The sequence below is a fragment of the Mus musculus genome, chromosome X, assembly GCF_000001635.26.
Source record: "Mus musculus strain C57BL/6J chromosome X, GRCm38.p6 C57BL/6J".
Lineage (NCBI taxonomy): Eukaryota > Metazoa > Chordata > Mammalia > Rodentia > Muridae > Mus > Mus musculus.
Genome location: NC_000086.7, coordinates 113,429,976 through 113,456,538, shown reverse-complemented (window position 1 = coordinate 113,456,538; position 26,563 = coordinate 113,429,976). Strand labels below are relative to the sequence as shown.

The 26,563-nt window shown below is 32.3% G+C and overlaps 1 protein-coding gene across 20 annotated transcripts in view; it reads right to left on the bottom strand.

Annotated features, from left to right (window-relative positions):
• Dach2 (dachshund family transcription factor 2) overlaps positions 1-26,563 on the bottom strand; it is a 538,891-nt gene that overhangs the window by 379,848 nt on the left and 132,480 nt on the right. For 14 of the 20 annotated variants that reach the window (XM_011247714.2, XM_030251527.1, NM_001289733.1 and 11 more), the window contains one exon: positions 4,043-4,081. The exons of 5 other annotated variants lie outside the window; for them this stretch is intronic. In XM_011247714.2, coding sequence (XP_011246016.1) covers positions 4,043-4,081 — 39 coding nt within the window. Of the gene's footprint in view, positions 1-4,042; positions 4,082-5,872; positions 5,955-26,563 lie in introns of all 20 variants that reach the window. One more of the 20 variants, NM_001289732.1, reaches the window with a different exon arrangement.

Sequence of the window (26,563 nt, the reverse complement as noted above, 5' to 3'; positions counted from 1 at the left end):
TTATTTAATATCTCTCCCACTATCCACAGAATATTGTATATGCATAAATACAATAATAGTTTTAAATGAAAAGCAATGACGCATATAAACTTTAGGACAACTTTGAATCTGATGCAATATAGAAAGGAGATTCTTGATACTTATAGCATTAATGCTTGACAAATGGGGTTTTTCCAAAATATGGGGTCTTAATTAGTATTTCTCATTTTTCCTGCTCCATTTGAACTTTATTTTAATTATTCTTCTTAATTTTACACAATTAAAGTGATATCACAAAACCTGATTTCTAGATAGAGATACTATTTTCTGTGGGTAATAAATATGAGCTTATATGTATAGTCATATAGATATACATATAGATATAATGTTATAATTAGACTAATTTCAAAAGTCACAGGTTACAAAATATAGATCAAAAGCACATTTACTTTAAAAATTAACACCATTTACATACTGGCCCTGAAAAATATTGGTGGTATGTTTTCAGACAAGTTATATATTCTTCTCCTGGCCTCAGCATCATCACTGTAAAATAAAGATTTTAATATCACCTACTTCCCAGTCTGGTAAGATGAACTAACACAGAGAAAATCACATTAGATCATTGGATACTTGTTATGTATTTTTTATGACAAAAGAGTCCATTACTCTTCAAAATTTTGCTTTGAATTATCTTGTTTATGTCAAATCTGATAAAATATTAGTTGACAATTTTATTTGACCAATTAATATATTTAAATGCATTGAATCCTATCACACAACATCTTACATGTAGTCCAATAGTTCAATGTTTGATAGAAAGATAAATAAGCATTGTTTCTATATTATCCTATATGTTAATCTTATACATTTAAAAATTGTTTATCTTCCATAGTGACTATATTAAGTCTTCATTTCTATCATCAAAATGATGTTATCTCATGTACTAATGACTTAAAATTGCACATTCTTATTCTTCCTCTTTCTACTTTGTAAAGTACGCTGAGAAATGATACTAGTAATATCTTGATTGGGGATTTATGGTGCCGATCATAAGGGTTGGCAAAGTAGGCATACTTCGATATTTTTCTTACTGTTTTTTTTTTCCTCAAAAGAATGAGATTTGATTGTTTCTTTTTAAAACAAATATGAGTTTGGATGACCAGTGATGAAAGAAATGTATGATGTCAAAACACTAGCACACAGTGGGGTCATGTGCTTAGGTCTAGGGCAGGACAGACAAACAAGCAAACCCTCACAGTAGTCAGTTAACATCAAATAAAATCTCCGAGGACTGACTTTTGTTTTTTCTCTTTCAATGCCAAGCAAGAGTTATGTTGTGTTAACTACTTAGATGTCTTATATTTCTTTTTTCAACTATTTGTAAAAACAAAACTACTTTACTAGTTGGGATTGGGAATTTATTTAAAGGCAAGCCAATTTTCAATAAAACAGCATATGTTATACACATGTCTTTTGTCTCATTAAAGAAAAAACAAATGGGCTTCCAAATGAAATCTCGATTATATTAGGTGACAGAACACTGCTTAAATATTCTCTTTTGGAAATGGTAGGGCTGAACCAAAAGTGCACTTGATTAATTAACATGAAAGTGAGAAAATTATAATTTTATTTTAATTGTCAAGTTATTTGAAGAATAACTCTATTGACCACATTTACAAAGTGAAAATATCATGAAGTACATAGTTACTATGTTGAAAATATGACAAGCACTCCATTTATTTACATCAATTTTCTATCATCACTACTAGGACATAGTGTAAAACTATGATTTCTTTGGTAAGTGAAGTAATTGAGGATTTAAAATTAGAGAACAGCTAGCAAAAACATCCTAATTTTTCACCTTTTACATTGAATTTGTAAGCACCTTTTAATAGTTGGAAAGTGTTACATGAAATTATAGACACCCAGCCTCTCTTAAGAACCTTAAAAATAAACTCCTATATGTAGCCTTATACGGTATCAATCTGCCGGCATAAATAGTATCCACTACCATTAGTAAAACTATACTTTCTAGGTCACTCTACTCCTTACTATTCCATATTGCTTATGCTCTTTCATTTATATTCCCATCCTCATTTCCATAAGCATTTTAGTTTTGATCCTCTTAGTTTCTCTATAGTTTATATGGCTGAATCAACACATACACTTTCAAAAATCAATTCAAGATATTTCTCAGATTTCAGTAAACGTAAAATTTTATCACAAACATCCAAAATGGGATACTTTGTTATCCATAAATAAGTTGATATAGTTATAAACCATCATTAATTTAATTAAAATTTTTGGAATGATTTGCATGCCAAGTTACTAGAAACTGAAAGATGAAAGTGATTTTCATACCTAAGTTCTCTCCCAGTAATTTAAAGTCAGAACCTTCAAGAAACAAACCCAAATGAAAAACTTAATCCATTTTTTTCAGTTAAAATTATTCATTTTTGTATGTCATTACTTTTATGTGTTTTCACAGAAATTTTTTCACATTACACAGTTCAATTTATTATAGCTGAAAGAAAAGTACTTTAACATAGACACTACTCAAATCACAGTACAATGCACATGCCTGCGTGCTACTCTCTGTGCTAATAACCAGAAATGTGTTACTCTTACATTTCCCATAGACATTTACCTTTAAATACCGTAGGAGGTAAATGTGTCTTTATAGGAAGACAAAAGGAAAATTTCTTAGAATAAACATCACCTACAAAATACATGCAGTACTTCTGGGCATTTTTTGTTTGTTTGTTTGTTTGTTTGTTTGTTTTGGATATTTTCTTTATTTACATGTCAAATATTTCCCCTTTCCTGGTTCCCCCTCTGAAATCCTCTATCTCATCCCCTTTCCCGAAATTATTCATTTTTAAAGTCTATTTGGTACTAGTCTTTTCTACATGGATGTCATAGTCAAAAACAAAGTTTAACGCTTAAGGAGGTACACACACTGCTTCAGGTCATGTGGATATTATTTTATATGTATGGCATTGAAAACTAATTTTTAGTACAGAAAATTTTCCAGATATTAGAAAAACAATCAAAGCAATTTTCATTTTCTGTATTGAAAATATAGGGCACATTACACAGTGTCTTCTATATCTCCCTCAATGTCCTAGGATGCTTTTTCTTATAAAACACATATAGAAAACATGGGGCCCACAAGGAAGGAGGGAAACCTCATCAAAAAATAAATTTCACTTAAACAGTGCACATGGAAGTAAAGAAGAGACAATACTACCAGGCAATATCAAAACGTGCTTTGTCATTGTTACTCTTTCCTACAATAAACCCTAAAACATGGGAGACTCCAACATGCTACAGATCATTTCAACTTAAATGAAACTGTCATACCTGTTTTAGGAAATTTCAGATATATCTTGTCAATTAAATGTTTTTTTAAATTTCTTATCAGACAGGAAGGAATTTCAAGCACTTAAGAACTGTTAATCATACAAACATATTCCCATGCCTGATAGAATAGCTGAGGTTATCTTCTAATATTGCTATAGCACACTTATTAACCTGTGTTGCCCTGCAAAAGTGAGTGTACCTTCCTAAGAATTCCACAGTCAAAATGTAGGTAGGCACTTCAATTACCATCCTATTATTTTACACAAATGTTACACATACATTTTATGGCACTGACTCTCATTCAATCTCCATCCACTTTTGACTTTTCTCTAACTTCTACTTTCAGTCACATGAAGGGCATTTGTTACTTTGTACTCTATCACTATTCTGTGCAATCTTATGATCCAATCCCAATTCATAAATATAAATGATCACTAATAGGAAATAGTGAAATCATGGAAACCCCAATTGACAAGAAACGTCATATGGATAGATCGGTTCTAATTAACCATCCGGATTTCACTTTTTTTTATCAGTAAGCAAAATTACAGGCTTGATGCTGAGATTTTTAATGGCTTCCCTTTCCTGTCTTCACAAGTATAATATAGAGAACAAGATTATGGAAATTGGGCTGAATCTGTAAAGGCTCCAAGACATTCCCAGGGAGTTGATTTTTAAAAAATAAATACATAAATACCTGTTAACAGCTTGTTTCCTTGTCATTTGCCTCTTCCTTCTAAAAGGAGAGTGTAGCAAAAAATAAATAAATAAAACTGGTTAATTGAGAATTTTAGTTAGTCAGATTCCAATTATTCAAGGCTTTATTATTTTCACAAAATATCTCTTAAATTGTGCAGAAATTTTAGATAGTTTACACACAATAAAACACAAGAAGGGAAGACCACAAGGAAGATAGGAAAGCCTGAATTTCTTCTAGATCGTGCTTTAAATATTTGGAAATTTTGTTTTGTTTCTGGTCTAATTCCCACTGTGTATAATGTGAACATGTCACATGGTTTAGGGCTCTCCTCTATTATTTGAAGGAAAGGAAGTCAAGTTACAGGTTTCTGCTAAAGAAAATGGCCTTGGGTCATAACAATTCAAAAAAAAAAAAAAAGATTCAGCAATGTGATATCTTTTCCCGTTCTCTAAAAACTTTCTTTCCTATCCCATTGGGTATTCATTCCACCACTTTTCTGGGGGTGGGGGAGACTTATGATTTTTCTTATTTTATATGACCAACCAGAAGATGAAACATTTTACTTATTTTCTAAACATGGAGCCGTTAATTATATAATTATCTATATAATTATTTCTGGAGTAAGACTGAACTTTTTTATATTATCCTCACAAGGGTAACATTCATGCGCACACATGTGCATACATACACACACAATCATACCAAACAGCCTTGAAAAGATACATAAAGTAACATTAGATGGATTCACCAGGTTATATTGGAGGGTATATATTATTATACAATTCAAATGTGATAAAAATTGGAGGAAAGAGGGCCCATGAATTTGAAGGATACAGAGAAAGGGAACATGGGAGAGTTTGGAGGGAAAAAATGGAAAGGAGAAACATAATAAAAATACATCTCAAAACTAAAATGAAAGAGAAGCCACTTCATTGCCACTTTTTTTTTCTAATGACCTTCTTACTTAATACATTTCAGGGTGTTTTTGTTTGTTTGTTTGTTTTGTTTTTGTTTTTGTTTTCTAGCCACTGCTTCCTTATTTCAAAGATCTGTGAAAGGGTGTATAAATAAATAACAAATGCAAACATATATCTAGGGTTACTAGGGTGAAGACAAAGGAATAAAATAAGCTCTTTGCATCTATCTTTCTATTCTGTCACTTCACTTTTTGAAAAGATGTTCTCGTAAATAGAATACACTAAGTATCAAATAACTGTTACTGTACACTTCCTTAAACCAATAGGCAATCTATCACTAGATTCTAGGGCTTTTCTCTATTTAATCAATGACCTGTCTTTCTTTTGTGTACAAAACTAAGTTTTTTTTTTAATCACAGAGGTCCCTAACATTTGGTGGTAATAATAGTAATGGATCATCTCTAACCATCACCATTGCTGCACTTCATTACAACAGTGTATATGCAATTTTAGCATATCAATCAGGAAAAAATATAATAATAATGAACAGCACATTTTCATTGCAATTGAGACCATTTTACATTGTACCTTACTGATTAATAAATTTTCATGCATTTATTATTCCAGCTTTGGGGCTGTGAATGCAAAGCTCAACAAAATTAAAGCCACTGATTGCTGTGAAATATCCAAATTTAACTGGATTGAGTTTCATAGAACTCTCAAAGATAGAAATTCTCCTTCTTGAAACCTAATACTTAGACCATAGAAAAATCACTTTCCTGATACTGTAAGTCTGGAAAAGAACCCATGTTTGGGGAGTTCAAAAGTCCCAATAGTAAACCAACTACTATTCTGCTATAATGACACAGTAGCAAACATCCCTGTAAATTTTTAATCTTTGTATCCATACCTCTCACAACTTGTCAGAGAAGGTTCTTTGTGCAGTGGGTAGTAGTTAATGCAGAAATTCACAACTGATTAAACTGCAAAGACTAAGGAAGAAGGAGTGAAAAATTGTAAGAAGAAGGAGTGAAAAATTGGAAGAGCCAGAAGTCAGAGGGTACTGAAACAAATCAGTATCTTCTGATTGTAATAGCAATACTGCCCTTCTGAACTCACAACATCTGTGCTTATCGACATACCCATGATCAAGACAGGCACTATTCTAGTATGGAAGAACTAGTTCTTTACTTCCCATCCATAACTAAGAGCTCTGGACAGTTGATAGTTGGAAGGGGAGCCAGTTTTATTTTATAAGGGTGTGGTCCCTGGTAGGTTTACCATGCTCTAGTGGACAAAATGGATTCTACGGATTACTTTCAAAAAAGAGTATATGAGGTTGAAGAATAGAGAAGTAGAATGGATCTGAGAACCAATGGAAAGAGTGATGAATACAATGAAAAATATGTCTTATGGAAGTCTCAGATAATCAACAAAAACATATACTTTAAAAACTCAATTTCACTTAGCTAAAGTATCTTAATCATTTTGAGGATAAACTGAAGATACTAATATAAATTTGAGTCCAACCTCAGAGGTGTAATTAAGGAAGCTATTCCGTTCGAATACTTCAAACAGTGAAAAGTACCTAATAATATTTTAAAGGTAAAATTAACTTTTCGGGATTAACTACTTTGGGCTTCTAAAGTTTAGTAAAACTTTTGGTGTGTAGTGAAATGAAAGACAAAAAGAAACCATTCCTTTCATCCCTGTAATTAATGTAATTCTTCCTATACAATATGTTTGGATAAGTAGGGTAGCTTTAGTGTATGAACTACCTCAGTACCATCACCATATATGTCATGGAGAAATTAGTCTCTGAGATTATTTGGCCTAGGTCAAAGAATAAGTCAGTATTAGAAATCTGCTAATCTAATTCATAATGACTGCTAATTCTAAATTTGTTGTATTTAAAATTTTTCTGCTCAAAACTATGAAATGTATTTTATCTTCAGGTCATATAATATAGTGAACAAACATTACATGAGTAAGTAAAAAGTAGAAGAGACCAGATTCTCTTGCTAATTCTGTACTGTCAGTAAGGTGGCAAACCCAGTTTGGGAAATATATTTTGACTATATTATAAAGAGCTGAATTATATAAGATTTGAATTTTAAGGTTATGTTTTAACAAGGAATTTTTTAAATCAGTCAATGATAAATAAACAAACAATAAGCAGCATTATGTTGTTCCCTACAATAACCCATGATCTACTACTATGACTTCCTGAAGAATTTATGTTATCCCTCTAGTATTAGTAGAAATTTGAGTTTGAGTTGTATAAAAAATATTTTAAAGTTCTGAAGTATGATATACCCAAATATAAGACAATTTTCTCATATGAAGTTTAGGGTAGCTGGAAATTCCAGTATATGTATATTATTGATGGGGTATTCATTTAAAAGTACTAGATTGATTATCTATTAAAGAAAAAATCTATGATCTTTATGTAATAAAGGAAGACACCCCTTTGACCCTTGAAGTTGCCACTGTCATTTACAGAAGTGTACTTAATGCAGGCTGTTCAGATGAAGACAGATTCCATAGATCATAATTAGATTCTGTCAATGGTGCACAGACTTACACACATCTGGGAAAAGGAATCTAAATTAAAGAATTGCTTTCATGCTCTTGTCTTTCTCTCTTACCTCTTGCCCTCTTGCCCTCTTGCTCCCCTTCTCTTCCCATTCCCTTCACACCCTCTCTTTATGTGCTCATGGCCATGCCTAGTGTCTACTTCTCTACTCTCTCCCTCTCTCTGCCTTTCTCTGCCTCAACTACCCTCTTAACTCCCTTCCCCATGAACTAATTAAACTATTCTATACTTTAAAAAAAAAGAAAGAATTGCTTTCATAAGATTGGCCTGTGGGAATGTTTCCAGGGTATTTACTTGATTTCTTTATTTTTTTTTCTTTTATTTGGTTTTTCTTCTTTTTATTAGATTTTTCTTCATTTACATTTCAAATGCTATCACCAAAGCCCCCTATACCCTCTCCCCACCCTGCTCCCCAACCCACCCATTCTTACTTCCTGGCTCTGGCATTCCCGTGTACTGGGGCATATGATCTTCATACTACCAAGGGCCTCTCCTCCCACTGATGGCCCACTAGGCCATCCTCTGCTACATATACAACTAGAGACACAGCTCTGGGGGGGTACTGGTTAGTTTTTTTTATTTACATTTCAAATGTTATCCCCTTCCAGGTTTCCCCTCCGGAACCCCCCTATCCCAACCCCCTCCCCCTGCCTATATGAGGGTGTTCTATTGGCATAGGAGAGCCCAGCCCACTGCATAGAGTACTATCTATTTGCTAGGATGTGCAACACTGAGAATACCTGCTGAGCAAGCCAATAAGTATTGTTTCTCTGTGATCTCTGTCTCAGTTCCTACATCCAGATTCCTGCACTTAGTTACTACTTTAGTATCCTTCCATTAAAGACTCTAACAATTGAGCCACACCAACCTGTCTTCCCACAAGTTGGTTTTTTTTTTTTTTTTTTTTTTTTTTTTTGGTTAGCATTTTATCACAACAGCCAAGAAGCAAACCAGGACACTAAAAAGAACTTTGATTATGCTCACAGAAATTATAATATTGAATTAAAATAATAAGTATATATTTAAATTCCAGTGAAAATGGTCATTATACTTTTAAGGGGGATTCAGTTATCAACTTACAATAAATCTATATTTTGGTGGAACTGCTTAAATAGGCTGCTTCTTAAAGTCTTCCAATTTTGTCATTTGTGTCTCTAATACAGTATATTAATCTTTACTCAGAAAAATATAGTAAATAAATAGAATGAAGCAATTTCTTCCCATCCCAACAATTGTCATTGATAAAGAAGATAAATTAATAGGAAATATATATTAAAAATCTTTTAAAGTTGTCTGTGGAGATCAGATCACATTACCTATTGTATTACCATTGTTTGAATCTTATATGGGATTTTCTTCATACTTGGCTCATAACTTCTTTCATGCACTTTATATCTCAATGTGTTCTGTAGCAGCTGACTTAAAGCTATTCAATTCCTTTAGGTATTTGGATACAAATGCTGCTTAATTGACCTTTACTTGGTACTAAGATCATAATATGATATGAAACTGAAAACTGGTTTGCTTTGTAAATATTATAGTGTCTATATGAGGACTATAAAACCAAACTTAACTTTGAATTTGATAACTAAAGTGTATCCTTCATCATGTAACATCATGATGTGCAATTATTATTTTTATTTTTAATATATTTTCCTTTTAAAAAACCTATCAATTCATGAAAGACCATATTTTGCTTTTTGTTCACTATTAATCATCACATAATACCTAATACCTAAGGCAGATGTCACCTTTTAACAATCATCAAGAAATACTTATCAAATTAAATAAATTAATATTTTCATGTGGAGGAACACTTTAAATTATTAAGATCATCACTTCATCACCTTCAATATCATTTTCATAAAACATATTTTAAGAATCTATTTTTGCTATGCACATCAATTGTTGCAGAACATGATTTATATAACAACCATCACTCTTTGCAAGTTGAGTGAATATTCTTTGAAATCAAAGCCCATGTAAAACTTTTAAGTCTAAATGTCTAAATGTAATTCAATGGAATAATATATATTGATTATTGATGAGCACAGAATTATTTCATTATTAGACTTTCTTCTCACATTTGTCTTATTTGTCTAATACTCAACTGAGTGGTTCCTAAGAAAATAAATTCGTTTGCCAATTAATTATTCTGGTAATCCTCTCTGGGTTAGTCAAGCTGCAGATAAAGAAAACCAAGCAGGGTCAAAGCAAAGGAATCCTGGACAGGATTGTACTTGTACCGCTGAGGGTGGGGGCCCGAGTACGAATAAAGAGGATTACTGTTTTGAAAGTCTGTTAAATCCTTTATGCTCATCCCATGACTTAATCCTTTACAAGGACCACTCTACTATTTAAAGATAAATAAAATGCATATTCTTTACTAATTAAAAAATAGAGTCAGGCACTTCAAATTACAAAGTATTAACTTTTGAGAAACTAGACAGAGCTGCTTTACACTTTACCAATCTCATATCTAAATAGTATTGATTCTTCCTTCTGCATTTATAGAGCATTGCCTAAACATCAAATAATGCAACTGTCGAATTTAGCATATGTGAGTATGAATCATCAATGAGCTTTTATAAACAAAGCTTTAGCGTGTAATGTGCTCTTGTACTTCTAATTGACATTTATCTATGTGAATGGGACTGAAATAGTATTAGCCTTGGTAAAGTTTGTGATTTTTAAGTTTTGAAAACAATAAACTTCTTTAGGAATTGAGGAAAATTTTTCGAACATACTCGATATGCCACAGTCTGCATATGGATACCATAGAGGCCTCACACTGTCACAACTGCTTCTGGAGTCAATATTTATTGTACAAGTACTTACTGATCATCAGCTATGTTCAAATAGCTATGTGCTATGAACTATGAAGAAAATAAATATCTTCAAACACAGTGTCTAGCATCATGAATATTACAATCTAGAAAGATATAGAACCAAAGGTAACAACTGTTACTTGATTTCTTGACATACAGTATTCACCCAAAGATATGCTATTAATAATGAATAGATTAGTGAAGTAAATTCTATAAGAATTTTCTGATGAACATTATCATCTTTACTTGAAGTGGTCAGTAATATATTAATTGTTAAGTGTAAATTTGATTTGGATATTCAAAGGTAAGTTTTGAAGAACAAAGACTCAAAAAGAACCATGTTTTAGGAAACAAAACTGACAAGGTATAGAAAATGCATTGAAAGACTATGTGGTGAGGAAGAGATGGCTGGGGATGTTGTCAAAAGCAAGTGAAGATAAAAGAAAAAATGAAAAAAAAAACTTTCCATTGAAAGTCTCAAGCTAGCATGATCATAAGTAAAAACATACCCTGGAAACAGCACAGAATGGAACATGGATCAGTGTAATGTTATTTTATTACCGATAAATATTATATTTGAAGTTCATGAAATAATGTCACAAGTCTACTTTAAACAACATCTAACACTGGTAAAGGAAAAAGATGTTGAACAAGGCTTACAACTTTGAATTACTTGTTCAAAGGGAACAAGTACCTGCCTATGTGACTATATGCAAATTGCTTTCTCCCTGTAGAACATAGTATGTTTACTTGTAAAACCAAGCTATATAAGCTGACCACTTTAGCCACAAAATATGTTAATTGCCTTCTTCTTAAATTGTTGAAACCTACCTAACATTCACTTATATCAAATTAAAATCCCTCTGAGAAGTTTTTGGCATTGATAGGAATTAGCATACCTGAGGCATAGTCTTTCCCTTCTAAAACATAAAGAGTTACCGCAATAGCTGTTAGCAATATTTAGCTAAGAGGCATATCCTTTCTGTCTTTCAGAAAACACTGACCAAAAAAAACTCAAATATTTTCCCAACTAAAAAAAGTGGTAGAGGTTTAATCTCTTTGCTTGCTACAGAAAAATGAAGTAGAAAAGCTAAGAAACTCAGATGTTTGTTTTGGCAGGTTTCTCTTCTCATGAAATGTGTGCCTCACAATATTTGTATTATAAGAAATGTAATTGATATCCTCTCTTCATATGTATACTGAATTGGTATATTTTCTATGAAATGTTCTTCAACCTTTACTGTTTAAAAAAGATAGAACTCAGAAATCTATCCTGTCTTCTTTACAGTTCATATTTTATAATGTTAAAGTCAATCCAATCCTTCCTTTTAAATGATGCATTCAAATATTATATATATGTAGATATATATCAATATAAAATGTGTCATAATATATAAATGTAACACTTTGTATACACATATGTATGCATATATACTAGATCTAAACATAATAATATAAGTGGAATTATATACAAAATGAGGCAATCATCACATACCTGTAGATAGGGTTGTTTTTTAAAGCCATACATGTAGGTAAAAATCAGGCTAAATTTTATTTTTAAGACATTCTTAGTTTCACTTCTCCTCCAAACAATTAGCTTTACTTTGGACTTTCAGATTGGAAAATTTCTATAAATATATACAAAGTGTTAGAACAATTGTCTAGTGAAAATTGCTGTCTTCCAACTACTTCATTCTTCTCTAGACTCTTTTATAATAATTATTACTGTATTAATATTAACACTGGTCACTTAAAGAAAGCAAAGAGCCCGAGTTCTACCTTCTTACTCTCGGTTCAATGGGTACTTTTTGTGTGCCTTTAGGGTACAATTATGGGCTTGTTGTAATCACTAGGCTGACATTCTTTACAAACAACAAAACCTTACTATTAAAACATCCCAGAGATAACAAGACTGTCCAACATTATAGGACAGTTGAAAAGTCTTTAGAAGCGAGGTGTTGGCTAACAAGTCTTTGGAGTAATTGTATTCAAAGGAAATTTTCTAGATGAAACCTCATTAGTTCCAGGTCTTCTTTCTAGGTTTTACTAAAATAAAGTATTTTATAATAGTTCTTTATTTTTAAGTTACAACAAAAGTATATTATTTATCCCCTTCCCTTTCTACATATAAATACATAAATACAACTTCAGTCTGAATAGTTTGACATGTATGTATATATTTTAGTAAAAGTTTAAAGTCGGTATTACTTTATTTGTATTATCTCCCACAGATTTATGCATGATATTTGATTATGAGACTTTTGAGTTATTTTACAATTTCTTATATGAATAATACTATTTCATTTCAAGATTAAAATTTTGGGATTAGAGAATTGACTGAAACTGAAATTACCTCTGCTAAAGAATATTGTGGTCCTTCCATTCCTATTTTTTTAATTTGTGAACTTTTTTTTTTTTTTGCTTTCTAAACAATCTCTTTTGCTCATCTAAAATTTTACTCTTGCCTTTATCTCTTGTTCCCAATGAAATGCAAAGCAATTTCCTCTTGGTTAGAATAAATAAATATTTTGTTCTATCTTAGATATCTACAATAATGTTTTAGTAAAATCAAAAAACCCAAGTCTCCAATTAAAATTTCCAATATCATATGTGTATCCAGAAGCTTATCCAAAGCTCTAGCTAAAACTTTGACAAAGTTATGATTATTACTAAATGCTCAGATCTGAAGACTGATTTCTTCTTGGCCTTTCTGTCTGTCTAAACTGCTACTGTTTTTCTCCTTTGCAGAAATTGTGGATACTTTTCTACTGCATAGCTCTTCTTTTCTCTTTATCTCATAATAATGGCTAGATTACTTCTCTAGTAATATGTAAATATTTCTTTATTCAAAAATGTCCCTGTATATAACATCATCTCTAATGTTTGTCATTTTCATCCTAAAATACTACCACCATAGATTTTTCCTAAATATTTCCCAAAAGTCATCTCAAATGTTTTTGGTGAAAATCCTTCCCATCGTTTAGGTTTTTTTGTTTTTGTTTTTTAATTCATCCAATTGTGGAAAGAATTCTTTGTAAATCAAAAGAAAATGAAAGAGAAAGAACTCACCCATGATCGTGTTGTGAAAGTAAATACTTGTTAATAGAGAGAACGGTATTACTCTCCAGATATGACTTATAGATCCTTCCTACCCATCGCATCATGCATTCCTTATGTCTCTCAACCTTACATTATTTGTCTTCCACACAGAATAAATTTTAGCAATCTTCACACCGAAAATCTGTCTAAGACAACTAGGCTTTCTTTTTCCCCCCTTCTTGCCTATTGTTCAAATCCAATATGAGATTCTTGGTCTTTTACTCTGCTTATTTGTTAGGCTGTTGGTGTATAATGATCACATCTTAAGGAATGTCTTTGTATTTTTGAATGCCCTCCTTTAAAATAAAACACATCAAGTGTCAATGAAAGACCACCCAGTTCTTTCTGAAGGTGCATTTGTAGTGGGAAACAATACATTTTGGCTATACTGACAAATAACATGCCCCCATTACCTCACACTCCCCATTTACCCACCACAATCAGAACAAATGAAAATAAAAAAAAATCAATAGCAAGGAGACACTAAATAGGTCTTAAATTCTTTAGATACAAATTACAGAGCATTTAGTGAATAGGAACAAAGAACTCAAAAAAGATGTTGAAAGCCTTGACTTTATTATTTAAATCATCTTTGCCTTTACAAATTTTAAATAGAAAAGTAATTCGTATCCTCTTTCAATAGTCTCTTGGTGCTGAAACTAAAAACAATTAATAAATAAAATAGAATAGAGTCATAGTAGTAGCACAAGAACAATTACTATACATAAGAAAATTGTTCTGTAAATTATATAAGACTAGAAATCAAATAGCATTTCTGTTTTCTGCAATTACTATGTGGTATAGACTTTTCATGTGCTGAACACAATATGCAAATCTACATATAAGTACGTGTCAATGTGTTCTCTGTAGAGAAACAAAACGTTAAAAATAGACCCCTTGATTTTGCTCAACAGTTTTTCAGAGGTAAATGCAATTTTATTATTCATTGTAAACATTAGGTTTTTAGCTTTAATTTATCACAATACACGCTACAAGGAAAATAAAGAAACAAATGAGGGAACGCATGTATACTTATACATGAGTGTAAACAAGCAGTTTTTGTAGATGACATGTTGAAAATGCAGTATAATAAATATTTGACAATGGTTTAAAGGCTAAATTGATGAGGATATTGTTCAGTGGAGGTGGAACAAGGCCCTAAATTCAGTTCAATGTCACCAAAACATTAAGCTTATATGACTTACTTCACTGTGTTGTCATATAAAAAATTAATATGATCATTGATGTAATCGAAATTGTTTAATGCTAATCATATAGTATTTTGGGAAAACATCAATGATAGTCACTTGAGAAGAAAATGATATTTTCCTTATACATGAATTATCAAAAACACCTTTTAAAAAGAGCATGGCTTAAGGACACTTTCTTCTAAACTATCTCTTTAACTAATAACCATCTGATCCTAAATAAATCAAGTAAATTATTCTATTTATTATATTTTTAGTTTCTTAAGATGTAATTTAGTATATAATATATATAACTAAGCTAAAAATTAAAGATATAATATGCTACTAATAGGAATAAATTCTATGCAATCTAAATCACCTGCTAAATATTATTTTACTCTTTCTTTCTACATTTTTTAAATTTACATTTCAAATGTTATCCCCTTTCCTGGTTTCACCTCTGAAACCCCACTATTCCCTCCCCACTTCCCCTGCTCACCAACCCACCCACTCCCACTTTCTGGTCTTGGCATTCCCCTATACTGGGGCATAGAGCCTTCACAGGACCAAGGACCTCTCCTCCCATTGATGCCCAGCAAGGCCATCCTCTGCTACATATGCAGCTAGAGCCACGAGTCCCTCCATGTGGACTATTTGGTTGGTGGTTTAGTCTCTGGGAGCTCTGGGGGTTCTGGTTGGTTCCTTAAACCTATTTTAATTGGGTGAAATTTGGTCAATAATATAGTTTAGATTCTAGGATTATATCCCTATATTGGAAGTAGTCAAATTACCAGAAACAGAGAAATGTTAATGCTGATATTCTTGTCTGTGCTATCTGGAACAGAAGTATTATCAAAATTAAAAATAAGCATATTTATTAAAATGAGAACTGTATGTGGCATGTAAATTGTAATAATTTCTAATGTGAAAAGGAATTGGAAGGCAACATTCCTAATTATTTTAGAATTCATACTTCTAAGTATAATAGGAATCCTGAATTCCAAACCCCACATGAATCTTTTCACAGCGATATACTGACTTCTATACAATATCTCTAACTGGCAATTTATGTGAATACTGTTCTAAAGCTGAGCATGTGTTAAAGCATCTTAATACACACATTTTACCACCCTAAGGCAAAAATAAACCCAGGATTTTTCTGACACAGTCTCAGTATGATTTGCTATAGGTATGATCAATTACAGACTTTAAAGATTTACTACTATGGATTTGATGTTTGCTTAGTCTTTGAAAATTACCACAAATTGTAACCTTCAAGATAATGTGTGGCAAGGTAATTTTCTTATTTTAAATTTAATTTAATTTTCTTATTTTGAATTTATTTTGAATATATATACACACACACACACACACACACACACACACACACACACACACACACACATATATATATATATATATATTTGCCTCCCGTTCAACTGAATCATTTGGTATTAATCAAATGATATGTTCAACACAAGCTGCATATTGCATTAAATGATTTCACCTAGAAATCTTTTATTACAATTACATCAATGTAATAGTTTAAATGTTTTTTCTTTTATTAAACTTTTCAACCAGAAATCTTTTAGTACAATTATATCAATGTAATAGTTTAAACGTTTTTCCTTTTATTAAACTTTTAAAGTCAGCTTTTGCAGCACCTATTTGATTAAACCTATCTTACCTTAACTAAGACATTATTTGCAATTAATCCCCACTGACAAAGAAAAGTCAGTTTTCTCCAATGAAGTTTTAGTCATACTGCTGGGCAGACTTGATGCCCAGAAATATTTGGCTAACACATGTTGTTTTTGTTGTTGCTTTGGTGGGGGTGGCTTGTTTTGTTTGGTTCTGTTTTGAGAGTTAAATAACATGAGCTGGCTTGTCAGAAAGGTGGGAAGAACTTGGAAGAGTTTAGGAAGGGGAAAGCACATAGCCAAAATATACTGTATAAGAAAATTTTCAAAAGTCTAAATAACACAGTTAATTATGATTTTTTTTTATTTTGCCACCACTAAAATCACTTTTAAAAAAAGCACTAAATCATATAAAATAGTAAGAAGATTATGGTATTTGCTTTTTGGAAGTGTAAAATAAAGACTCATACATTCACAATGTTATAGTTTGTTGTTGAAGACTTAATAAAATGAGTATACTGTAGTTTATATTAATCAAAACGAAAAAGGTAGCATATCATATGGAAAACATAATCCCCAGGTAATTATACACTGTAATGTTTACTAAAAATTGCTTAAAATATTTAACAGTAAAAGAATTTCCAAGTTTTAGCTGGTAGTTGTATGTGACAGAATAAAAGGAAAGCCATTCATTTATTTCTGAAAGTTTATTTAAGGTTTTCTATGTGTTTAGGCTCAATAATATTTGTGTTGACAGGATTAGATAGTTCCCCCAGAAAAAGAAGTAAAATATATACCATCACCCTTATATGCTCAGGAGCAATAAGTGTACATTCTTCATCATTACTCAAAGCTAAGCACTAAAATACTTCAAAGCTATTATTTAACTCATGTTTGATTCCTTGGTGTCATCAAAGTAAAAATCTTAATAAGTTATTTATTAATTTAATTTCTAAATTTAAAATTTCTTCTTAAATTATTTAAGATTTGACTTATAGCAAATTTTTCTTACCAAAGAGATAATAAAGATGCAGTCTTTTCTCAGGAAAGTAAGGAAATATACTCAGATCAAAAAAGAATGCACATATTAGCTATAAGGCTTCAAATGACTGATATGTTATAACATAACACTATAGAACTTTAAAAGTTAAATGAAATCACACATTGTGTTGTTATGACAAATGTTACAGCTGTATTTTCCCCATAAATATTTGTATGTTCTAAAACATTCATATATTCAATGACCTTGTTTTATTAGAGGAAAAAAGTTAATAATAAATTTCTATTTTAGGCTATGTGTTTGAATGTGTGTGTATTTACCTTAATACTCCATATATAACTCTCAGGGGTTTTCACAGAAATGTGATCAGCAGTATGGAACTTTGTGATACAATGAACAAAACCGCAAAAAAGTTTCCTTCAGCAATATAATGTGGAATGTACTATTTCACGTAATTGACATGCCAAGATTTATACTGTCTAGAGGAACAAAAGATAAATCTATAGCACACTGTGTGTAAGGCTGATTAATTAATTTGAGACAAAATTATCTTAAGCAAACAACAGTTATAAAATAAAAAGAAGACTCAAATGAATCTACACTTCTGGTGTGCTGAAATCAGAATTTAACCTTTCTTAATCTTCCTTTTATTGTTCTATATGACAATAAAACAGTATGCTTTCTTTCTCTGATCTACATTATAAATAGGGTTAAAAAACGATGCATTTACTCTATCATAACAGAAATGTCAAAGATTTCACGCTACAGATTTTTTTTTTTTTAGTTTATAGTACTGAAATATATCTCCTGTCCCAGGTACCATTTCATATAAATCGATATTGCGATATTTTTCAAGAACTTATCATGAAACTATGTTTCTTTGCTTTGATAATTTCTCAAGTATTACTATAATTTTAGTTATGATAATAACATTTATATTTAGCATAAAAATATAAATCAATGTCAACTATATAGAAATACCCCCCAAGAAGCTAAATGCATAATTTTAATTCAATATATACAACCACACTACACAATTCTTCCTGTTCTCAGAGTAACCTGTTTTTAACCAATATAAAACATGCATTAACACATTTCAATTTCCAGTAGCCATGCTTGTTTAGATAACACTAAACCATCATTGTAGAATGCTATTTAAGCTTTTAATGAAAATTTCAGTTTTAAAGGTCTATCTTATCAGAACATTTCAAGATCAGTTAACTTCCATTAATTGTAATATTATCAGAATATGCTAAGTACAAAACAATAAAAGGACTCTTCCTATATAAACTGGTATCAATGGACTATTACAAAAAAGTGGAGAACAAGAAGTTAGGAAGGGGTAGGAAACTGAGGTGTACCTCAGAGCAATTATGGGAAGTTGTACAAGTAAGTATTATCAAGGCATACTGTCTAAAGTTCTCAAAAAATGTTTAAAAACATAATACTGAAAAGCTAGCCTTCTATAGACATTGCATCAAAAAAACAAAAACAACAACAACAAAATACAGTCTTAAGAGCAGTTCAGCTAATGTTCCTGGGAGGCCTGCTCTTTTCTGAAGGGAAACAGAGGAGTGGATCTTGAGGAGAGAGGAGGTGGGACAGAAATGGGGAGGAGTGGAGGGAGGCAAAACTACTGTTGGGATGTATTTAAAACCAAAAGAAAAAAGAAAAGAAAAAAGAGAAAAGGGGAGGGAGGGAGAAAAGAAAGAAAGAAAGAAAGAAAGAAAGAAAGAAAGAAAGAAAGAAAGAAAGAAAGAAAGAAAGAAAGAAAGGAAAGGAAAGGAAAGGAAAGGAAAGGAAAGGAAAGGAAAGGAAAGGAAAGGAAAGGAAAGGAAAGGAAAGGGAGAGGAAAGGAAAGGAAAGGAAAGGAAAGGAAAGGGAGAGGAAAGAAAAGAAAGAGAAAAGAACAGAGAGTGGAGAAAATCAGTCTAAGTAGCACATCTATAGCATCCCTTCACTTACAAATCCAACTAGTATTTTCCCTCTCTCTTACCAATCAAGAATGATCAAAGATGAGATTGGAGAAAGTTTTATCTGTTGTCATTTTCACTGGCTATTCATTCTATCTGAAGAGCCTGCACAGTGGCATTTGCAGATAGCACAATTGTAATAAGGCTGTAAGAGAATAATGAGTTGGCAACAAGGTAAGAATGGCCTTGCTAAGATATTATTGCTGCCAAACTGTGGTGTGAGGAGTTGGGAATGGTGTGTGTGCAAGAATATTGGAAGGTATAGTTTGGAAAACACATTTTTATCTCAATTTAATGTCTTTTGAATAATATTACAAAATAAGGAGCAAAAGTCATATATATATATATATATATATATATATATATATATATATATATATACCAAAGAGTACTAATAGGAAGAAGACCACTTGCAAGAATAGATATTTTTCAGAATATTTTTCCTGTTTTGAAACTTGGCTAAAACATGGAAATATTTCTAAAGAGATTTCTTTTAATCCTGGAAAGATTTGTATTCAAGTATTAAATACACTACACTTAAGTCTTTTCAGATGACAATCATGAAACAATAACCTCAAGAAATACAAAACAACCCAAACAAAAAACTCAAAGAGATGAGGTTGAGGGAGAATAGGGTAGCTGATCAAAAAATGTCTGACCAGACAATTTCAAATTGCACAAATTCAGCTCATATGCTACTTGCTACTTGGTCCTTCAATTAATAACAGTAAAATATTGTCATTAAAATGAAATACAGTTTTCATTATATACAACTATAATTTTACAGGTCAGTCTCATTGTATCCTTGAAATAAAGTGCAATGTATTTCATTTTTTAAAGTATTTTCTTTTTTCTTAGAAATTTACTTTATTTACATTTCAAATGTTATCCCCTTTTCTGGTTTCCCCTCCAAAAACCCTCTATTCGGTCCCCCTCCCTTTGCTCACCAACCCACCTACTCCTGCTTCCCTGTCCTGGCATTCCCCTACACTAGGGCATCTAGCCTTCACTGGACCAAGGACCTCTCCTCCCATTGATGTCCCACAAGGCCATCATCTGCTATATATGCAGCTGGAGCCATGGGTCCCTCCACATGTACTCCCTGGTTGGTGGTTTAATCCATGGGAGCTCTAGGAGATCTGGTTGGTTAATATTGTTGTTCCTCCTATAGGGTTGCAAACCCCATCAGCTCCTTCACTCCTTTCTCTACCTCCTACATTGGGGACCCTGTGTTTGGTCCAATGGTTGATGGAGTATTTTCAAAAGAATACTATATGTATTGCAAAACCACTGACTTATTAAAGTTCAGTTAGAGATATAAGCTGTAAGTTTTAGAAACATTCCAAAGTATTGGAAAGCTGACCCTAGTTTGCTTATCATAACCCACATTGAATGGCTCACAATTGCCTCTACCATGTCCAAGGTATATGCCACCCTCTTCCTGGTCTTCACTGGCACTCACACACATGTGGCACAGATATACACAGACACACATAGATAAAACACACACACATAGAGATAGATAGATAGATAGATAGATAGATAGATAGATAGATAGATAGATATAGATTTGTTACTTTTATTTTGAGATTGTAATACAATTACATCACTTCTCCTTTCCCTTTTTCCCTCCAAATACTCCATATATGCCTCCTCATTCTCTTTCATAATCGTAGCTTTTTGACATTATCATTACATGGATATATATTATATTATATTATATTATATTATATTATATTATATTATATATTTCTAAATACAGCCTGCTTTTTCTACATATATATCCTGTATGTGTATTTTTAGTGATGACCATTTTGTATTGGATAACTAATTGCTGTAATCATTCTTGAGGAAGATTATTTCTCCCATTCTTAGCTTTCCTTAGTTGCCTGTGGTCTTTAAGTAGGGTTGAAGCCTGTGGACTTACCCCATCCACTTTTGGTATGTCTATTAGAGCCACACTTGCTCATTCATCTCTTTTGTTAGGCAATCATGTTGGTGAGACTTATGCATGTAGCTTCTGACACTACTAATGTTGCTGCTTTTGTGAAAGTAATATTTTAGAAAATGAAGAGTCCAAGCCAAAAGTTTAAACCATGATGCTGTTGTACATGAGTGATACTGACTTATTTCCAGCTTTGCTACATTGCATGCATGAACTTGAATCTCTCTGGAAATATATCTGCATTCATTATAATGGGTCATGTTGTCCATGAATCCAGCTAATGTGCCTTATCCAAAGCCACTTGTGTATTTATAAAATTGTAGTTTCATCAAGCTTAGGAATCAACTCTTATTAACTGAAGGCAAAATATAAAGAGATGGAATAGGAATTTTTAAGCAAAAATCTTGTAAGATTTGGGATATTTTTCACATTAATGTTATGTACAGAGAAGGATAGAAAAAGAAAGCACAAAAAACTAGTGTCTCAAAGTGTTCAATGCCCATGTACAGAATGAAAGCTGCCTCTGTCTTTTAATTCAAAATGCTGATATCTTAGCTTCAATAGCAACATTTATGTTTCTTTGAAAGGGGATGGTGAGTCTTTAATTATTAAACCAATCGTATTTAGCAGATGGTCAAAGAAAAGTACTTTTAAAAAGTTGCCCAGAGGGTTATATAAATGAACGAGCTAAAACAGCTGGCAGCTGGTGCATGAAATCAATAATGAGAAAATGAGTTCTACTGTATCTTTGTTTTCATTGTCTGGTTTAAGACACTGAAGACAAGAGAAAAAGTGAGAGGGAATCAACTTATAAACTTCACAATCAGACTGAGTGGATAATGTGTATCTAATTAGAAGGAAAAACATCTCCTGGAGTGAACCTTTGCCCAAAGAGATAAAGTGTGTGTGTGTGTGTGTGTGTGTGTGTGTGCGCGCGCGAGTGTGTGTGTGAATATAGCCATGTGGATTAGGGCATGAGATTGAGGTAATATGGTCTTTAATGACTAATTCAGCTGTTCTATTATAGGTGAGTTGATGCTTCTTTCATACTGTAAGAGAAATTAAAATCAATTAAATCAGAGAAAAATCCTTCACAAAAGAGTCAACAAAAATATTAAGGAGCAATGATGATGTGCATATTGTTGGTTTCCCTCACCCTTGACTCTTTTATTTTATTTTTAACCAATTTTAGTAGCTAGAATGTCTTGAGCAAGAATAAAATTAACATAGGTATAGCCACCTTTACCCATAAACCCAGCACTAAGGATACTAACAGAAGAACTAAAGAATTTCCATGAGTCAGGAGACAACTGGGATTACAATGTTCAGCCAGAAAATACATGGCAAAATTATTGTAAAATAAATAAATTATGTAACCATTCTATATCTCAAACATCAGAATAATGGATGAGGAAATGTGGTATATACAAACAATAGAGTTATTTATACCCAGAAAAATCATTTGCAAAAAAATTTATGTGGCTAATGATAAGCAACACTAAGTGAATTAAGGCAATCTCAGAAATATTATAAAAACACTATAACTGGACAGCAGTAAACTTTTAAGTACTGAAAACAAAATATAAAATATTGCATATAAAATCATTTTCTCTTTGCTAATTTTATATTATGTTGTGTAAATGACATGATTACTTATTTAAAGAAACAATAGGAAACCTTGATTCTCAAATGAAATGGTCTGTGTCTGGGTGATTTTACTTGGTCAGATTTTTCCCACAAGGTCTCAGAGCAGAAAACTACCAACAAATATGTATGTTGCACATTAGAAATACAAATATTTGTTCATCTTTAGAAAGTAATGCTATAGCTGGGAAGTGGTGGTGCACACCTTTAATCCCAGCACTTGTGAGGTAGAGGCAGGTGGATTTCTGAGTTGGAGGCCAGCCTGGTCTACAGAGTGAGTTCCAGGACAGCCAGGGCTACACAGAGAAACCCTGTCTCGAAAACAAAACAAGACAAAACAAAAAGAAGAAGAAGAAGAAGAAGAAGAAGAAGAAGAAGAAGAAGAAGAAGAAGAAGAAGAAGAAGACGAAGAACAAGAAGAAGAAGAACAAGAAGAAGAAGAAGAAGAAGAAGAAGAAGAAGAAGAAGAAGAAGAAGAAGAAGAAGAAGAAGAAGAAGAACAAGAAGAAGAAGAAGAAGAAGAACAAGAAGAAGAAGAAGAAGAAGAAGAAGAAGAAGAAGAAGAAGAACAAGAAGAAGAAGAAGAAGAACAAGAACAAGAACAAGAAGAAGAACAAGAACAAGAAGAACATGAACAAGAAGAACAAGAACAAGAAGAACAAGAACAAGAAGAACAAGAACAAGAAGAACATGAACAAGAAGAACAAGAACAAGAAGAACAAGAACAAGAAGAACAAGAACAAGAAGAACAAGAACAAGAAGGAGAAGAAGAACGAGAACAAGAATAATGAGAACAAGAAGAACAAGAACAATAAGACGAAGAAGAAGAGAGAAGAAGAAGAAGAAGAAGAAGAAGAAGAAGAAGAAGAAGAAGAAGAAGAAGAAGAAGAAGAAGAAGAAGAAGAAAAGAAGAAGAAGAAGAGGAGGAGGAGGAGGAGGAGGAGGAATAGGAAGAAGAGGAAGAAGAGAAAAAAGAAAGTAATGTTATTTTAGTGGAGAGGGAAAGAAATTTTTAAAGATTTGTCATGAACTAAGCTTTCACATATAACTTAATAGAAGAAACAAATTTTTAGGAGAGAGAGCAAAATATCCTACAAGAAGTCAGATACTTGATTTTAGTAGATGCTTATCTTAAGAAGAAAAAAATGATTCAGACAGTGGTGGTGCATGCCTTTAATCCCAGCACTTGGGAGGCAGAGGTAGGTGGATTTCTGAGTTCAAGGTCTACAGAGTCAGTTCCAGGACAGCCAGGGCTAGACAGAGAAACCCTGCCTCAAAAAACAAACAAACAAACAAACAAAGCCCCCCACAAAAAAGAAGAAGAAATGTACACTGTTCCTAACCACATGATCAGAAGACTTCTTTCTAAAGTTTAGTTCAGTAAAATGATACTCTCATCTGTAATTTACATCAGTTTATATTATGATGGTAAAATAAATGATTCTGATATTTGTTATGAGATATGGAAGTTAATTCTTCTGTGGATATCAGGAATAGGGAAACACAACCAAACTCACAAAATTTTTGCCAATAAGTATTTATTATAACAAACAATGTTCTGACCTTTAGCCTTCATAGACACAGAAATAGAAACAGCATATATTGAGCCCACCCACCTGATGACAATTCCTTGCCCAGTGTACATCACCTATGTAGCACATCTTTCCTCCCACTCTTACCACAATTCCACCTCCCTGCACTTTGTGGATGACAGAATCTCAGGCAACTTCCATGGGTAGCACCACTCAATCACATGAGGACCACAGCCCTGCCAAGTGGGTTATTCACATCTTCACCAAGTAGCACAGCCTACTTCCTGGTTCTTGACAACCCTACCACCTAGGAACCTCTCAAGGGTATCATAGATTACCCACAGGTAACACCACCCTGCCCACACAGATCCTAACCCCATCAAAATGAAACCTTCAGTACCTTCTGCAGTCTTCTAATGATCTGTAACAATAACTAGCTCTACCGAAAATTTGCTCTTGTTCTCAAATGTGGCACTTAGCACTTGCAGAGCAAAGACTACTTCTATTTCATATCTTAACACTGAGAGGCCTCAAGACTAAACATGAAATTTTTTTTAGCTAAAGACCTAAGAAATTGGGATAGCAGCAAATATCAAAACATGCAATAAAAGTGGGACAGAAAACCATATTGAAAATACCAATATGAGTTAATTCTTGATGTCTAGGTGCCATCACAAAAATCCATAAACAGGAAAAACCATAAAATGTGTCTCCACCAAAAACCAGAAATCTCAGAGAAAATTTTCCTGAGAAAAGCAACTTAGATGACACACAAGACAATATTTTCAAAATAGCAATCATAACTGTGTTTGAAAAACACAAAGAATATAAATAAATGCTGTACTGAAGAGTAAATGCCGCAAAGAAACAACTGAAAGAAATAATAAAAACAACTAACAATTCAAGATCTGAAAATGGAATTGAATAGACAGTATTGCAAAAGTAAACACAAAATAACACTTAAAATGGAATGCAGAAAAATGTAAAGATATACTTCCAAAACCTTTATTCCACCAAATTGGAACCATGTAAAGATGCATATGACATACCATCTGCCCCAAGCAATAAGACTGAATCAGCAATAAAACAATTACTAATTTTTAAAAGAACACCCAGATCCAGATGGACTTACTGCAAAATTCTGCCATGCCTTAAAGGAATAACTATAACCAATTTTTTATCAAACTATTCTATAAAATAGAACAGAAAAGGATACTTTTAAAATATCCTCATCAAGCTAGCTCTATCCTGATCTCTAAACCAAATAGAGAACAAGAAAAATATAGACTTTGCTCATGGATTAGTGGGATTAATATGGTAAACAAACAAACAAACAAAAACAAAAAAACAAACAAAAAAACCCAAAACAAAACAAGAATTCTATAAAAATCAGCTCCAGAGTCAATGCAATCGCATCAAAAGTCCAGTATAACTCTTCATGGAAATTGAGAGAAAATTATCTTTAAATTCACATGGAAACAAAGAAATACATGATATCCAAAACAAACACTAAAACCACAAGCAGAGGTATCACTAAAAGCTCTTTATTGGTAGGAGAGAAAATTAACACAATATTAAAATAGATTGAAAATGAAAATTGATTTCAATCACTATGAAAAACACTGTGGAGAAGTACCGAGATAATTGACCACCATGTTTACTGATATATTAATAGCCAGAAAATGCAAACCACGTAGACATCCATCAACAGAAGAACAGATAGCAAAAATGCTACATTTACATAATAAAATATTATTAAGCTGTTAAGATACATGAAATAATTAGATTTGCAAGTAAATGCATTGAGCTGAAAATAATCATTCTTGGGTAAGAGAGATTCAGAAAAACAAATGCCACATTTTTTATTGTACCTGTATGTTATCTTTAAATTTGCAGATATTTGTGATTAAATTTGAATAACCATACAAGTCAGAAAACTATAAAAGATTCGAAGGAGAGGATCTTTCAAGAGTGGTGAGAAAAGATACTGTTGATATGAAGTGGTAATGTGATCAATCAGGCAAGGAAAGTTAAGTGGAAGATGAGAGGTCAGGTAGAGGAAGCTGTATCAGGAAGGATAACTAATGTTGAAGAGCTTCAAAAAGTCCATATGGAAATCTACTACTCTAGAAGCTTTGTAAAATATATACATGTGTA